This window comes from Chiloscyllium plagiosum, unplaced genomic scaffold (assembly GCF_037043375.1).
Source record: "Chiloscyllium plagiosum isolate Xiang-an unplaced genomic scaffold, Cpla_swu_hap1 HiC_scaffold_1, whole genome shotgun sequence".
Classification (NCBI taxonomy): domain Eukaryota; kingdom Metazoa; phylum Chordata; class Chondrichthyes; order Orectolobiformes; family Hemiscylliidae; genus Chiloscyllium; species Chiloscyllium plagiosum.
This window is the reverse complement of record NW_028270139.1, coordinates 10,262,943-10,280,677: the sequence shown is the minus strand read 5'-3', so window position 1 is coordinate 10,280,677 and position 17,735 is coordinate 10,262,943. Positions and strand designations below refer to the sequence as shown.

The 17,735-nt window shown below is 43.9% G+C and overlaps 1 protein-coding gene across 2 annotated transcripts in view; it reads right to left on the bottom strand.

Moving 5' to 3' along the window:
• The window catches only part of anapc10 (anaphase promoting complex subunit 10), a 51,406-nt gene that overhangs the window by 21,655 nt on the left and 12,016 nt on the right, over positions 1 to 17,735 (bottom strand). For both annotated transcript variants that reach the window (XM_043699050.2, XM_087976226.1), the window contains exon 3: positions 15,900 to 15,990. In XM_043699050.2, the coding sequence (XP_043554985.1) occupies positions 15,900 to 15,990 (91 nt within the window). The remainder of the gene's footprint in view (positions 1 to 15,899; positions 15,991 to 17,735) is intronic.

The window sequence follows — 17,735 nt, the reverse complement described above, 5'->3', positions numbered from 1 at the left end:
AACCTTTTGGGAACACAGTCTAAGATTTCCACTTCTCCGCAAGGAAAAATAAAAGGTTTTCCCAGGTGTCACCTGCGAAAAAAAAGTCTAGAACTAAATTAGACTTCTGGCCTTGCCCACAGGAACTAGTTTCTTTACATCTTCCCCATCATGTCCACTAATTATCATAAACATCTCAGTTAGATCACCTTAAACACTTAAATTAAGATGAGCCTGACCCACCATACTTCAAAATTATTTTTTCAATTTTGAATTGAACATTATGTAGGTAGTAATAAAATTAACTTTAGTTCATAAGTTTCTGGATAGTAAAGTTGTATTAAGGGAGTCAGAGTCATACAGCATTGAAACAGACCCTTCGGTCCAACTAGTCCTTGCCAACCATAATCCCAAACTAAACTAGTCCCACTAGCCTGTTCCTGGTCCATATCCTTCCAAACTTTTCCTATCCAAATGGCTTTTAAAGGTTGTAGGTGAAAGTGAGGACTGTAGATGCTGGAGATTAGAGTCGAGAGTATGGTGCTGGAAAAGCACAGGTCAGGCAGCATCCGAGGAGCAGGGGACTCGATGTTTCGGGCAAAGGCTTTGTAAATTCCTGATGAAGGGCTTTTGCCCAAAACATCGATTCTTCAGCTCCTCAGATGCTGCCTGACCTGCTGTGCTTTTCCAGCACCACACTCTCAATTTTAAACATTGTAAGTGTGCCCACATCCACCACTGGAAATTCATTCCACACATGAACAATCCTGTGTAAAAAATTTGTCCCTCATGTCTTTTATAAATTTCTCTCCTCTCACCTTAAGAAGGTGTCCCTAGTCTTGAAATCCCCCATCCTAGGAAAAAGACAACTACCATTAACTCTATCTATACTCACTATTTTATAAACTTCTATAAAGGTCGCCTCTCAACAGCCTGTGCTCCAATGAAAAAAGCCCCAGCCTCTCTCTATAATGCAAACCTTCCATACCCAGCAATGTCCTGGTAAATCTCTTCTGAGCTTGCTCCAAATTAATAATATCCTTCCTATAACTGGGTGACCAGAACTGGACACAGGAAGGGCCTAGTGAAAAAGGAATCATAGAAATGTTTTACTCTTTCAAATTTATGATCAATTTACACTATTCAATCTACTAACACTGCTGCAATTTTTTTCCTTTAATTCACCGCTGGGAAGCAAAAGGAAGAGGAAAGACTTGCATTTATATAACATCTGACAAAACCTCAGGACATCTCAAAGCACTTTACTAATAATTGAGTGCATTTGAGCTATACTCACTATTACAATGCAGCAAATGAGCCATTTAATTTGTGCACAGCGACAGATAGCAATGTGATTCATTCTTCCTTGGGATGTGGTTCTCCCTGACAAAGTCAGTTGTTGCCCTTGCCCAATTGCCCTTGAATTAAATGGTTTGCTCAGCCATTTCAGAGGGCAGGCAGAATGGAATGGAATACAGTAGGCCTTTATTGTCACATATACTTGACGAGTACAGTTACGTGGCCAATGACAGCAATGACTTCGATACAAAAGTACCTAGGCACAGCTTCTTTAGTTACAAAATTTAGACAATACCAACATAAAATCTCCAGGATTACAGAAATGAAAGCTCAGTGCAGCAAACCATGCTGGTATCTAGCTTCCAGTCTGCACAGGCCTAGTCACCACAACATGCCAGTGACATGCCATGACAGATGGCCACTGCAGTAGGCTGGAAGGTAGACATGCAGGGAGGCCTCTGCAGGCCCAAATGGGAGAAGGCTGCTGCAGAAGGTTGCCACGTCACACTGGAAGGTGCCTATGGGAGGAGGCCACTACACTAGGCCAGGAGGTTGCTATGCCATGCTGGGAGGCCCTTACAAAAGGAGGCCGCTACACCACGCCAGTTGGCTGAGACGCTACGCTGGGAGCCTGCTGCGCCAGGTCGCAAGATCATCATGCCATGCTGGGAATCTGCCGGAGGCCATGATGTCACCAGGCCAACATCAGGAGACCGCTGCAGGGGGCCAGGAGATCGCCATGCTACACCAGAGGAGGTCTGGAGTTGTCGCTTGCCAGACGCCAGTAGTTGAAAAGAGAAAATTAAAAGAGGAGGGAAAAAGCACCAAGAATAAGAAGAAAAAGGAGAAGAACGGGTGCAGCAGACAAGCTCTGACAGGAGCATCCTACTCTGCCGCCATCTTATTAAGTTACGAGTCAACCACATTGCTATAGGTTTTGAGCAGCATGTAGGACAGAACAGTACGGACAGCAAATTTCCTTCCCTGAAAAGACGCAAATGAACCAACAGTCAATAACAGTTGTCATAGTCACCATTACCATGTCTAGCATTTTATTACAAAATTTACGAGTTGAATTTTGCCATGGTGGCTTTTGAATTCATGTCCCAAAGCATTCACCTGGGCCTCTGAATACTAGCCCAGTGGCATTACCAACATGTGACAGCGATGACTCATTCTAATAATTTCAACACGATTTTCTATGACTTCCGTGGAGATCACAGGTATTTGGTGACTCCAGATCAAAACAAACTAATTGCAACACCTCTATTGTGACAAATCATTTAAACAGGATAATAATCTGAAAATCTGTTTTTACAAATGGAGAACAAACATTGGCTGTGCATTCGGGGATAATACAAGAAGAGGAATAGATATTGTTCTCTGTGGCCAGGATCAAGAGTCCTGAAGGCAGTGCTGCCTGGTTTCAGGATATCTCGTATGGGCTGCAGAGGAACTGGAGTCAAAAAGTGTGGTGCTGGAAAAGCACAGTCAGTCGGGCAGCATCCAAGGAGCAAGAGAGTCGACGTTTCATGCATAAGCATAACAGCTTATGCACGAAACGTCAACTCTCCTGCTCCATGGATGCTGCCTGACCGGCTGTGCTTTTCCAGCACCACACTTTTTAACTCTGATCTCCAGCATCCACAGTCCTAACTTTCTCCTTGCAGAGGAACTTGGAATGATAAAGGAACGATCCAGTTGTCGTGGGTCCACATATGTGCCAATATAGACAGAATGAGGAAAGAAGTTCTGCTGAGGGAATATGAGCAGCTAAAGTCTGAATTAAAAATCAGAACCAAAAAGTTAATAATCTCCGGATTACTATCTGAGCCATGAGCTAATTGACACCGGGTCAACACACAGAGGTAAATATGTGGCTCAAAGATTGATGTGGGAGAAATGAGTTAAATTTGTGGGATATTGGCACCAGTACTAGAAAAGGAAGGAACTGTTCTGATGGGACGGGCTTCACCTGAATAATTTTGGGACCAGAGTAATCCTACAGAATCACGCAATGATAATTGGGGTTAGGGCTTCAGGGGCTCAGGTCATGCATGGAAACTAATGGCAAAAGTTTAAAATGGGGAGGGCTCAGAGGTTACTAAAACTTCTAGAACAAATAATAGGACAGAGAGTACAGAAAGTGTCAGGAATCTGACTTCAGACACAGCAGATGAGGGGACAAGAATGAGAAAGGTTGCAGTCAATGCAAGACTGAGGGCACTGTATTAAATGCACACAGTATACACACAAGGTAAATGAGCTTGCAATATAGATTGAAATTGGCAGGTACAATGTTTGATTTGATTTATTTATTGTCACTTGGACCTAAGAACAATGAAAGATTTTGTTTATGAACAGTACAAGCACATCATTATAATCAAGGACATACAGATCATAGGGTGAAGCAAAACTTAGACACTGGCATAAAGGTTACATTGCACAGGGCATGCTCTAGGCAAGATTAACATTACTTGAAGTTAGAGTCCATTCATCATTCTTAACAACGGCCGGGAAGAAGTTGTTCCCAAACATGCTGGTGCGTGTATTTAAGCGTCTGTATCTTCTGCTAGACGGAAGAGGTTATAGTAGAGCATTACTAGCATGTGCTGCGTTTTTGATGATGTTGGCAACCTTTTCACAGCAACAAGCCATGTAAATGGAGTCCATGGACTGAAGGTTGGCTTCCATAATGGTCTGGGCAGAGCAGCTGCTATACCAGATCATTATACACCTGGACAGTATGCTTTCAATAGTTCATCTGTAACAGTTGATGAGGGTCCTTATGGACATGCCAAATTTCCTGACTTACCTGAGATAGGAGAGGCATTGTTGTGTCTTCTTGACCTTCGCATCTATGTGGGAAGTCCAGCACAGGTTGTTGGTTATCATTACTCCGAGGAACTTGACACTCTCCGCCCACTCAACCTCAGCTCTGTTGATGTAGTTTTTTTTGGGGGGAGGGGAAAAGAGAGGTTTCCTCCTTTCTTTCTGAAGTAATTGATCAGGTCTTCAATGGGTATTACTGAGATATCGCTGCAAAGGGATCAGGGCTGGGAACTAAATATCCAAGGAACCACGTCCTATCAAAACGACAGAGGGGATCAGATTAGATTAGATTAAATTCCCTGCAATGTGGAAACAGGCCCTTCGGCCCAACAAGTCCTGTGCCTTGTTAGTGGGAAATGCAATTAAAATTGATAGCAAGAAGTGATAGAGAGTCAGAAGGTGTAGAATCTTCATGGGTAGACTTGAGGAACATAAAGGAAAAAAACAACTCCGATGGGAGTTGTGTACAGGCCTCCTAGTGGTAGTCAGGATATAGGGAGAGGTGATAACCTAATGGTATTATCGCCAAACTATTAACCCAGAAACTCAGCTAATCCGGGAACCCGGATTTGAATCTTACAACAGTAAACAGTGGAATTTGAATTTGAAAAGAAATCTGGAATTAACAATCTATGAAACCATTGTTGATTGTCAGAAAACCTCATCTGGTTCACTAATGTCATTCAGGGAAGAAAATCTGCTATCTTCACCTGGTCTGGCCTACATGTGTCTCCAGACCCACAGCAATGTGGTTGACTCGCAACTGCTCTCTGAAATGGCCTAGCAAGCCATTCAATTGTACTAACTGCTACAAGGCCTCAAATAAATGAAACTGGACAAGTCACCTGGCACTGGAAAAGACAACAGGATAAACAGTGCTGTTGACACTGCAAAGTACTCCTCACTAACATCTAGCGCAAACATTGGGGGAGCTGTCTCATAGATTAGTCAAGCGATAGCCTGACAGCGTCATACTCACAAATTATACCTCACAGGCAACGTCGCAAACAGCACTATTGCCTTCCCTGGATTTGTCTTGTCCCACCGGCAGGGCAGTTGCAGGAGCGGGGGGGTGGGGGGTGCTCCTCAACATTGACTCCAGGCCTCATATCAATCTCATGGCTTCGGTTAAACATGGACAAGGAAAGGACAAGGTAACCTCCTACTGCTCACCATGTACTATCCTCCCTTGGCGGTTAAATCGATACTCCTCCATGTTGAGCAACACTTGGAAGAAGCACTGAGGGTGGCAAAGGCACAAAATGTACTGTGGGTGGGGAATTTCAATGTCCATCACCAAGAGTGGCTCAGCTGCAGTACCATTGATCAAGCTAGTCATATCCTAAAGCACAGAGCTGCGAGATTGGGTCTGCAGCAAGTGTTGAGGGAACCAACAAGAGGGAAACATATACGTGATCTCATCCTTACCAATCTACCAGCTGCAGATGCATCTGTCCATGACAGTATTGGTAAAAGTGATGACCACACAGTCCTTGTGGAGACAAAGTCTCTCTTTCACATCGAGAATAACCTCCATGTTTTGATGTTATCACCGTGTTAAATGGGACAGACTTCAAAAAGATCTAGCAACTCAAGACTGGGCATCCGTGAGGCGCTGTGGGCCATCAACAGCAGAATTATACAATGGGTCAATCTGCAACTTCATAGCCAGGTATATCCCCCACTCAACCAATACCACCAAGCGAGCCATTCAAACCTGGTTCAATGGAGAGTGCAGGAGGCCATGCTAGCAGCAGCACCAGGCGTACCTGAAAATGAGGTGTCAATCCAGTGAAGCTACCAAACAGGATTACTTACATACCAAGCAGCATAAGCAGTAACTGATAGTTGTGGGATCACTTAGCACTGTCTAACAGATCAGATCTAAGCTCTGCAGTCCTGGCATACCCAGTTGAGAATGGTGGTGGACAATTAATCAATTCACTGGAGGAGGAAGCTCCTTCTTCAGTGACGGAAAAGCCCAACACATCAGTGCAAAAGACAAAGCTGAAGCATTAGGCGCAATCTTCAGCCAGAAACGTTGAGTGGATGATCCATCTTGGCTTCCTCCTATGGTCCGCAGCATTTTAGGTACCAAGTCTTCAGCAATTTCAACTCACTCCACATGATAAAGAAATAGTCGGAGACACTAGATACTGCAAAAGGTTATGGGCTCTGACAACACTCCAGCGATCGTACTGAAGCCTTGTGCTCCAGAATTTGCTGCTTCTCGAGCCAAGCTATTCTCGTACAGTTTCTACCAGACAATGTGGAAAATTGCCCAGGGTACGTTCTGTACATAAAAAGCAGGACAAATTCAACCCAGTCAGTTACCAACCCATCAGTCTACTCTCAATCATCAGTAAAGTGATGGAAGGTGTCATGAACATTGCTATTAAGCAGCACCTGCTCAGCAATAACCTGCTCAGTGACGCCCAGTTTGGTTTCTGCCAGAGCTGCTCAGCTCTTGATATCATTGCAGCCTTGGTTCAAACATGGACAAAAGAACTGAATCCCAGAGGTGGGTGAGAGTGACAGACCTTAATATCAAGGTTGCCTTCAAGTAAGTGTGGCATCAAGGACCCCAAGCAAAACTGGAATCAATGGGTATCAGTGGCAAACACTCCACTGGTTTGAGTGATAGCTGGCACAAAGGAAGATGGTTGTGACCGTTGGAGGTCAAACATCTCAGCTCCAGGACATCACACAAGTTCCTCAGGGTTGTGTCCTAGCCCAACCATCGACAGCTGCTTCATCAATGACCTTCCCTCCATCATAAGGTCAGAAGTGGGAATGTTTGCTGATAATTGCGTAATGTTCAGCACCATTTGCGACTCCTCAGATATTGAAACTGCCCATGTTCAAATGCAAAAAGATCTGGACAATATTCAGGCTTGGCTGACAAGTGGCAAGTAACATTTGTACCACACAAATGCCATGCAATGACCATCACCAATAACAGACAAGCTAACCACCGTCCTTGACATTCAATGCTGTCACCATCACTGAATTTTCCATTAACAACATGCTGGGGATTACCACTGTCCAGAAACTGAAATGGACTAGCCATATAGTCACAAGATCAGGTCAGAGGCTAGGAATACTGTGGGGCGTAATTCATCTCCTGACTCCCCAAAGCCTGTCCACCATTGAGAAGACATGAGGCAGGGGTGTGAAAGAATAGCCCCCACTTGCCCGAATCAGTGCAGCTCAAAAACCGTCCAGGACAAAGTAGCCTGCTTGATTGGGACTACATTCTCAGGCATTCACTTCCTCCACCCAAACGCTCAATAGCAGCAGTGTGTATTACCAACAAGATACACACAGAACTTCACTGAAGATCCTCAAACAGCACCTTCCATGTAGCAGGACAAGGATAGCAAATACATGGGAACACCACCACCTTCAAGTTCCTCTCCAAGCCACTTACCATTCTGACATGGAAACATATCGCCGTTTCTTCACTGTAACCAGATCAAAAACCTGGAATTCCCTCAGTGATGGCATTGTGGGTCAATCTACAGCAGGTGGGCTGCAGTGGTTCAAGAAGTCAACTCGCCACCATCTTTTCCAGGGCAACTGGGACAAGCTCGCTGGCCAGCAAGCGATGCCCACATCCCACCAAAATAATGTGGAGAAAAAAATAAATCAGGGGAGAGAAAAGACATGCAGGACGTCAGCATGCAGGTAGACTGGGAAAATCATAGAGGTATTTGTTGAATGTCTCAGATTTCTTTTGGAGCAGCTTGAGGTACAGACCACTATGAAACTGGCAATTCTGGCTTTGATGATGTGTAATGAGGGAAACTTGATTTGGGAACTCAAAGGCGAAGGAAGCCCTGGGAGTAGCAGGAATCAGATGTAATCGTGTTACAATGCGAAAAGCTAACTACCAAGACATGAGGGAGTTGTTGGCTGGAGTTGATTGGAAAGGGACACGGGCAGGGAAGACAATGAAGCAGCAATAGCAGGGGTTTCTGGGGGTAATTCAGGAGGAACAGGAGAAATTCATCCCAAAGAAGGAAAACATACTAAGTGGATGATGAGGCTAACAAGGATAGTTGGGGCAATATAAAAGCAAAAGCAGACGATGTGGTGAAGATTAGTGGGAAACCAGAGGACTTGGAAGCCTTTCAAAATGAGCAGAGGTCAATTAAAAAAGGAACGAGGGAGAAAAGATGAAATATAAGAGATGAATTAGCTGTTAATATAAAAGAAGATTACAGGAGTTTCTTTTAAGATATATAAAAGATCAGAGAGGCAAGAGTGTTCATTGAACGACATTGGAGAAGTGGTAACGGAGAACAAAGTTCCATGGTGGAGGAAGTGAATAGATACTTTGCACAGGTTTTCACTGTGGAAGACATCAGCAGCAGAACACAATTTCAAGAGAGTCAGGGGGCAGAGGTGAGTGGAGTGACCATTATTAAGGAGAAGGTGCAGGGAAAGGGAAGCTGAAAGGTCTGAAAGTGAATAAAACAGATGGACTACATCCCAGAGTTTTGAAGGAGATAGCAGAGGAGATTGTACATGCATTGGTGGTGATCTTTCAGGAATCACTGGAGTCAGGGAGAGTCAGAGAGAACTGGAAAATGGCTAATGTCACACCTCTGTTTAAGAAGGGAGGGAAGCAGAAGACAGGAAACTAAAAGGTGAGTTAGCCTGATCTTAGTATTTGATTTTAGACTTATCTAGGATGAGATTGAGAAGAATTTGAAAGTGCATGGTAAAACAGGGCTAAAATAATATGGCCTCATCAAGGGGAGGTCATACCTGACAAATCTGTTAGATTCTTTGAGGAGGCAACAAACAAGTTAGACAAAGGATAGACAGTGGCAGGATTTATTTGGATTTCCACAAGGTACCACACAGGAGGCTGGTGAATAAAATAAGAGCCCACGGTGCAAGAGGGAAGATACTGGCATGGATAGAAGATTGGCTGACTGCCAGAAGGTAGGGAATGGGATGAAGGGGTCTCTTTCAGGATGCAGCTGTTGACTAGTGGAGGTCCGCAGGGGTCAGTATTGGGACCACAACTATTAATATTATACGTTAACAATCTGGACGAAGGAACTGAAGACATTGTTGCTAAGTTTGCAGATGACACAAAAATAGGTGGAGGGGCAGATAGTGTTGAGGAAGCAGGAAGGCTGCAGAAGAACTTGGACAGACCAAGACAGTGGGTAAAGAAGTGACAGATGAAATACAATGTGGGAATGTGTGAGGTTATGCATTTTGGTAGGAAGAGTCTAGATTAGAGTGGTGCTGGAAAAGCACAGCAGTTCAGGCAGCATCTGAACAGTAAAATCAACATTTCAGGCAAAAGCCTTTCATCAGGAATACAGACAGAGAGCCTGAAGGGTGGAGAGATACGTGAGGGGGTGGGTGGGGGTGGGGAGAAAATAGCAGAGTACAATAGGTGAGTGGGGGAGGGGATGAAGGTGATAGGCCGGGGGGCGGGGGGGGGGGGTGGAAAAGAAGGTAGGCAGGTAGGACAAGTCATGGGGACAGTGCTGAGCTGTAAGTTTGGAACTGGGGTAAGATGGGGGAAGGGGGAATGAGGAAACTGTTGAAGTCCACATTGATGCACTGTGGTTGAAGTGTTCCGAGGCGGAAGATGAGGCGAAGTTCCTCCAGGTGTCTGGTGGTGAGGGAGCAGCGGTGAAAGAGGCCCAGGACCTCCATGTCCTCGGCAGAGTGGGAGGAGGACTTGAAATGTTGGGCCACAGCGCGGTGTGGTTGATTGGTGCAGGTGTCCCAGAGATGTTCCCTAAAGCGCTCTGCTAGGAGGCGTCCAGTCTCCCCAATGTAGAGGAGATCGCATCGGGAGCAACGGATACAATAAATGATATTGGTGGATGTGCAGGTAAAACTTTGATGGATGTGGAAGGCTCCTTTAGGGCCTTGGATGGAGGTGGTGTGGGCGCAGGTTTTGCAATTCCTGCGGTGGCAGGGGAAGGTGCCAGGACGGGAGGGTGGGTTGTCAGGGGGCGTGGGCCTGACCAGGTCGTCACAGAGGGAACGGTCTTTGCGGAAAGCGGAAAGGGGTGGGGAGGGAAATACATCCCTGGTGGTGGGGTCTGTTTGGAGGTGGTGGAAATGTCGGCGGATGATGCAGTTTATGCGAAGATTGGTAGGGTGGAAGGTGAGCACCAGGGCGTTCTGTCCTTGTTACGGTTGGAGGGGTGGGGTCTGAGGGCAGAGGTGCGGGATGTGGACGAGACGCGTTGGAGGGCATCTTTAACCACATGGGAAGGGAAATTGTGGTCTCTAAAGAAGGAAGCCATCTGGTGTGTTCTGTGGCGGAACTGGTCCTCCTGGGAGCAGATACGGCAGAGGCGGAGGAATTGGGAATACGGGATGGCATTTTTGCATGAGGTAGGGTGGGAAGAGGTGTAATCCAGGTAGCTGTGGGAGTCGGTGGGTTTGTAAAAAATGTCAGTGTCAAGTCGGTCATCACTAATGGAGATGGAGAGGTCCAGGTAAATTTAAGGTCAGGGTGGAAGGTGTTGGTGAAGTTGATGAATTGCTCAACCTCCTCGCGGGAGCACGAGGTGGCGCCAATGCAGTCATCAACGTAGCGGAGGAAGAGGTGGGGAGTGGTGCCGGTGTAATTACGGAAGATCGACTGTTCTACGTAGCCAAAGAGACAGGCATAGCTGGGGCCCATACGGGTGCCCATGGCTACCCCTTTGGTTCCTACTTTGGTAGGAAGAGTAGAGGCACAGACTTTATTTCAGAGAAAGGCTTCAGAAATCTGAAGCATAAAGGAATTGGAGAGTCATAGTTCAAGATTCGCTTAGGGTGAACATGTAGGTTCAGTTGACAATGCAAAAGACAAATGTAATGTTGGCACTCATTTCAAAAGGGTTTGAATACAAGCAGAGAGATGTATTCCTGAGCTGTATAAAGCTCTGGTCAGACCACATTTGGAATACTGAGAGCAGTTTTGGGCCTCATATCTATGGAAGAACATGCTTGCACTGGAAGGGGTCCAGAGGCAAAAATGATCCTGGGGATGCAGGGCCTGTCATATGAACAGTTGAGAACCCTGGGTCTGTACCCAATGGAGTTTAGAAGGATGACAAGGGATCTCAATGAAACTTACAGAATACTGAAAGGCAGAGATAGAGCACACGTAAAGATGTTTCCACTAGCAGGAGAGATTAGGACCCAAGGGCACGGCCTCAGAGTGAAGGAATGACCTTTTAAGACTGAGATGAGGGAATTTCTTCAGGCAGAGGGAGGTGGTGGTGAGCTGCCTGCTTAAAATGCTGTTGTCCATTTGGTACAGGTAGACTCACAATACCATTAGGTAGGGAGTTCTTGGATTTTGACCCAGTTACACTAACGAAGCAGCAACATATGTCCAAGTCAGAATATAGTGAGTGGCTTGGATAGGATCTTGAGGGTTGTGCTGTTCCCATGTATCTGCTGCCTTGGTCGTTATAGATGGAAGCAGTTGTGGATTTGGAAGGTGGTGCCGAAGGAGGATTGGTGAATTTCTGCAGTGCATCTTGTTGATGAAACACACTGCTGTTACTGAGTGATGGTGGTGGAAGGAGTGAATATTCAGGGATGAGGTGTGAATCAAGTGGGCTGCTTCATCCTGCATGTTGTTGGAGCTGCACTCATTCAGGCAAAGGGTGAATATTCCATCACACTCCTGACTAGTGCCTCATTGGTGGTAGACAGGCTTTAGGGGTCAGGAGATGAAACACTCACGACAGGATTCCTAGCCACTGACATGCTCTTGAGGTCAGTGTATTTATGTGCCTTGCCCAGTTCACTTCCTGGTCAACAGTACCCTCCAGGATACTGAACTTGAACTCACATCTTTTAGGTCAGAGGAAATAGTATCAGCAACTGAAATAACTTCTGGCAATACAAAATTCTGGTCTCCTTCCTATGGGAAAGATATTGTGAAACTTGAAAGGGTTCAGAAAAGATTTACAAGGATGTTGCCAGGGTTGGAGGATTTGAGCTATAGGGAGAGGCTGAACAGGCTGGGGCTGTTTTCCCTGGAATGTCGGAGGCTGAGGGGTGACCTTATAGAGATTTGCAAAATTATAAGGGGCATGGATAGGGTAAATAGGCAAAGTCTTTTCCCTGGGGTCAGGGAGTCCAGAACTAGAGGCCATAGGTTTAGGGTGAGAGGGGAAAGATATAAAAGAGACCCAAGGGGCAACTTTTTACACAGAAGGTGGTACGGGTATGGAATGAGCTGCCAGAGGAAGTGGTGGAGGCTGGTACAATTGCAACATTTAAGAGGCATTTGGATGGGTATATGAATAGGAAGGGTTTGGAGGGATATGGGCTGGGTGCTGGCAGGTGGGACTAGATTGGGTTGGGATATCTGGTCAGCATGGACAGGTTGGACCGAAGGGTCAGTTTCCATGCTGTACATCTCTATGACTCTAAAAGATGTGATTCCTAAATCAATTATAACATTACTGTGTCCTGAAGCCCAAAGCTTTTTTTATTGTTACTACATCAATTAATGTTTAACAGATTGACTCTGGAACGTGCCCACAAAATAAATAATGGAAACTAGAACTAAAACAGTAGTTGTCCTAGATTTCACCTATAAAGACTAATTAATGATCTGGACTTAGGCTTAAGTATTTTCCATTTATTAACTATGTTTAAATATTTGAATTTGAACATATCTTAAATAGACTGGAATAATATTTGCTTTAAAACATATACAAAGGTCACCCAGGTTTCCCTGCAGCCTCACCATTTGGATGATGCGATTCTTCATTATTCATATGCACCAATGGACTGAAGAATAGTAAATGGAGTTTACTTTAGATAAATGCGAGGTGTTGCATTTTGTTAAGTCAAACTAGGGCAGGACATAACCAATTCATGGTAGGACCTTCATGAGTGTTGCCAAACCAAGAGACCTGGAGGTGCAGGTGCATTGTCCCTTGTCAACCTGCAATGCCAGTTTCAGAGTGGTGAAGGTGGTGTTTGGTCTGCTTATCTTCGTTTGTCAGAACATTAGTTTAGGAGTTGGGATGAAAAGCTGTGGCCATACAGGGCACTGTTGAGGCCTTTTTAGAACACTGCGTACAATTCTGGTCATCCTTCTATGAGAAAAGTGTTCTTAAACCTTAGAGGTTGCAGAAAACATCTACAAGGATGTTGCATGACTGGAGGGTTTGAGTTATCGAGAGAGATTGAATAGTCTGTGGTATAGAGTCGATAGAATATATAGAATCCCTACACCGAGGAAACAAGCCCTTAGGCCAACAAGTCCACACCGACCCTCCGAAGAGTAACCCACCCAGACCCTATTTCTCTACATTTACTGACGACTAATGCACCTAACCTACAAATCCCTCAACACTATGGGCAATTTAGCATGGCCAATTCACCTGACCTGCACATCTTTGGATTGTGGGAGGAAACCGAGCACCCAGAGGAAACCCACGCAGACATGGGGAGAATGTGCAAACTCCACACAGACAGTCGCCCGAAGCTGGAATTGAACCCAAGACCCTGGCGCTGAGAGGCAGCAGTGCTAACCACTGAGCCACCGTGCTGCCCCAGAGGATATTGGTTTCAGGAGAGAAAGGAAAGATTTAAAAGGTTCTGAAGAGTAACATTTTCATACATAGGGTGGTGCACATATTGGCGAAAGTGAGGACTACAGATGCTGGAGATTAGAGTCAAGAGTGCGGTGCTGGAAAAGCACAGCAGGTCAGGCAGCACCTGAGGAGCAGGAAAATCGATGTTTCGGGCAAAAGCCCTTTATCAGGAATGAAGCTGGAAGCCTCGGGGGTGGAGAGAGAATGAGCTACCAGAGGAAGTGGTGGAGGAGAGTACAATCACAACATTTAAAAGGCACCTGGATGGGTATATGAATAGAGGGATATGGGCCAAATGCTAGCAAATGGGACTAGTTCAGATTGGGACAGCTGGTCGGTATGGACGAGTTGGACCGAAGATTCCATGCTGTATGACTCTATGGTACCAAGTCAATACTTTTCATTTTGCAACACCAGGTTATAGTCCAACAGATTTATTTAAAATCACCAGCTTTCAGAGCACTGCTCCTTTGCCAGGTGAAGTTTCAATTTGCACTCATCAGGACCAAGACACAATAAAGAAAAGGAATGTCAATTATCCAGCCAACTGGTTATCAGGGATTGCATGGTGATATAGCAGAAACTGTTAACTGTCAAGCTTAGTTTGCCGATTAAATTCAGTTCAGGAAGCTAGGCTCCGATTGGTTAGGGCATTGGCATGGGAAATTCAATAGGGTTTAGCAGTCCTCATAATCCTTTCTTCAACGACAAAGGTGGATTATATGGACAAATTCCCTTTGCCTACAAAGAACAAGGTCTTGTAGGTGACTAAATGTGACTTCTACCGTGCATAAACAAATCCCAGTACATCGCAAGCCCCATTGATAATCTTGAATTATTTTCCAGTAAAATTCTTAGTGAAGATTATTTTGTAAACTGTCACCAATAACAGAATCACATCTAATAATGGACAGGCATTCTGAGGTTTGCTAGCACAGGTTGGTTCAGCACACTGCCTACTGTGGATGGTCAATTGAATGTGTTGTGAGATAGGGTACACCAGTCACAGAAACACGTAGCCTACATTTACACCAGGATCCCAGAAAGAGAAAAAGAAAATCACTACTGGAATAGTGAATACTTGTTTAGTGAGCCTGTTTAGACAGAGAGCTAATTCCAAATTGAGCTTTGCCAGCAAACAAAACAAAAAAGCAAGCTGCAACTTAAAACAGTACAGGGCAGAATTTAAAAACCAAACAAAAAGAAGAGACACAACACATGCATTGCTGAAACTCCATCCAGAGCAACTCTGTAGTGGCAGGGTGGCTATAAAGTCCCTTGTCATCGATAACATTTACAAAAGATTGATAACAACAGAAAGAAGTTTCTCAAATTCCCACGTGAATTGGGAAATCACATATATCCAATCCAAATTTATGCTTTAAGAATAAAGGTGTGATTTTTAGTTTCATCTTTGAGGAACCACATAAGCAAGTAGTGAAATAAAAATTGAAAACTAGGGGTTACACAATGTCAACATTTCAAGCCCAACTCAACAGGACCAAAGATATCCTACTAAATTAATTGGAAAATACTGGAAGATCAACTTAACTCAAAAAAAGCGCATTTCACAATTCACCATCTTGAATAGAGGTCTTACAAGCTATAGCCAGAAGCTTCAGCTGATCAGTTTGTCAGTAAGTGACATAAAATAGGTGAAGGCTGCATTTTTTCAGAAGCTGAGCCATCTGAGTAAAAAATTGAGTTAGTTATAGCTTCAATACCTATTGAGGTTTTCCAAAAAAGACATCTTAATTGGGAAAAAAAGGACATGCCATTAACTTGTTGCTTAAAAGAAGACAAAATATGAAACCACGTAGGCAGTCAAGATCTGCCTGCATTAGAATTAGAATGAGAATTAGATGCATTGGTACAGTAGCCAGAAATCAGAAAACAAGCAAACTCTATGAGCAGTGCTGCACCCACCATGAAACCATTATGCATTCCAAGGTCTTTGTTAGTCATAAGATGCTAAAGGACACAGCTTGGCTATGCAAGAAATCAGACTCCAAAAGTACAACAATAGGTTACAACAGGACACAACCATACAAACAGATGCAGCATGTCAACAACACAATAATTTATCAGAAAGGTGAAATATAAACTCTGACAAGAATGCATTAGTCTAACCATACTGAAATGAATTATCAAGCTTTTAACCAGCAAATATTGCACACATCCATATACTCATACCGAAACTGGATGTTAACGAGATGAGGCTGAGAGCCATCTGACTGCCAATATGTTTCCAGATTATCATCACGTAACTGATCCACACCAAAACCTGTTGAAGCAATTAAAATCAGTTTGTTATATATTTTACCTAATGAAGAATGCAATGTTTCAGTATGTTCAACTGATGATTGCTCACAAGAATAATGTAAACTATTACATGTGGAACATTAGCAGCAACAACTTTTTTTTTTTAAAAAGAAGTTCCATTCTTGAACAAATTAGTTGTTCATTTCCAAAATCAAAATGAAGGACTTGTTTGCTAGGGGAGGTGGCTGAAAGCATGGTAGGATTTTTTTTTAACAAAGTAGAAGCATAATAAACATAGGAAAGGAACAGCTAATCATGCCAATAAGATTAGATTCCCGACAGTGTGGAAACAGGCCATTTGGCCCAAGTTGTCCATATCGACCCTCCGAAAAGTAACCCCCCCCAGACCGATTCCCCTACTCTATTAACCAATATTTGCCCCTGACTAATGCACTGGACACTATGGACAATTTAGCATGGCCAATTCACCTGACCTGTACATCTTTGGATAAAGGCAGAACAGTCTTGGTTGGAGGCTACCAGAAAGGTTAGAGTTAGAAGTAATCTTTGTAATCAATCACTATCTACCTTGACAAGTCCTCTAAAAATCTTATATGTTTCAATAAGGTTGTCTATCATTCTTCCAAACTCCAATGAGTACATATCCAACAATCTCAATCTGTCCTCATAAGAAAATCCCTCCATATCTGGAATCAACCAAGTACAGTAAACATTCTCTGAATTGCCTCCAAGGCCATTGCATCTTCCCTCAGATACAGACCAAAACTGTCCACAATATTCTAGCTGTGGTCTGATGGTGTCTTCATAGTTTCAGTAAAACATCCCTATTTATATATCCATTCCCTTTGAATGGACTGCATGAATTGAGGACTGAATATTTGCATTGTGACTCTGTAAGCCACTGTTGGGTAATGCCATGGGGTTTTAGTAAAAGGAAGAACTATCGAGGAAGGCATTTAACTGGACTTGAGCCTATGGCAGGTTAGCAGATAAGCAGTTACAAGTGAAGAAATGTCCATTGGGGTAGAATGCTGGAACAGAAGATGTTAGAAGGTCTTCACAGTTGGATGAGGTGAACAGAGGAAAACAAGACAAAGAAAAATTGGACAATGGTAGCTTATATGCAAGTCTGAGTGAACACATGGGGCCGGAGGATATACATTCAGAGTAAGCATTCAATAAAAATCCTGATCTTACAATAAAACCCATGCCTTTAACATTAAGAAAAGGCTTAGTTCTCTCTGATGTGGTAACACTGATTCTAGTCCTCAAATGAAATTGGAAATTTAAACCTGAAGAACTAAGATTAAAAACAAACCACAAATGGGATGCATGTCCATGTTTCTTCACCAAGACATTAGAGCAACCATATTAAGGTTTCCATCTTCAGTAACAAGAGTCTGACTAAATAAATTTTAATTTTACAGAAGCTTGTCCACACAGCCCTACTTCATGGCATCACTTGTTGCTGTTTTACCCACTCCTCTTTCTCAGAGAACAGTGAAATCAGTCATGGCAACACCAGTTGCTGTTCTGTTTGGAACATCTTACTGGTTTTTCTGGCTAATGTAAAGAGAGATGCATTCACATTCTGCTCCCCTTCAAAGTTTTTAACTGGAGGAATATTGCTAAATTGATTATCTTTGAATCAGCATTAATGTGATAAAAATTAATTATTAGATTGATTGATTAATTACCTACAGTGTGGAAACAGGCCCTTCGGCCCAACAAGTCCACATCGACCCT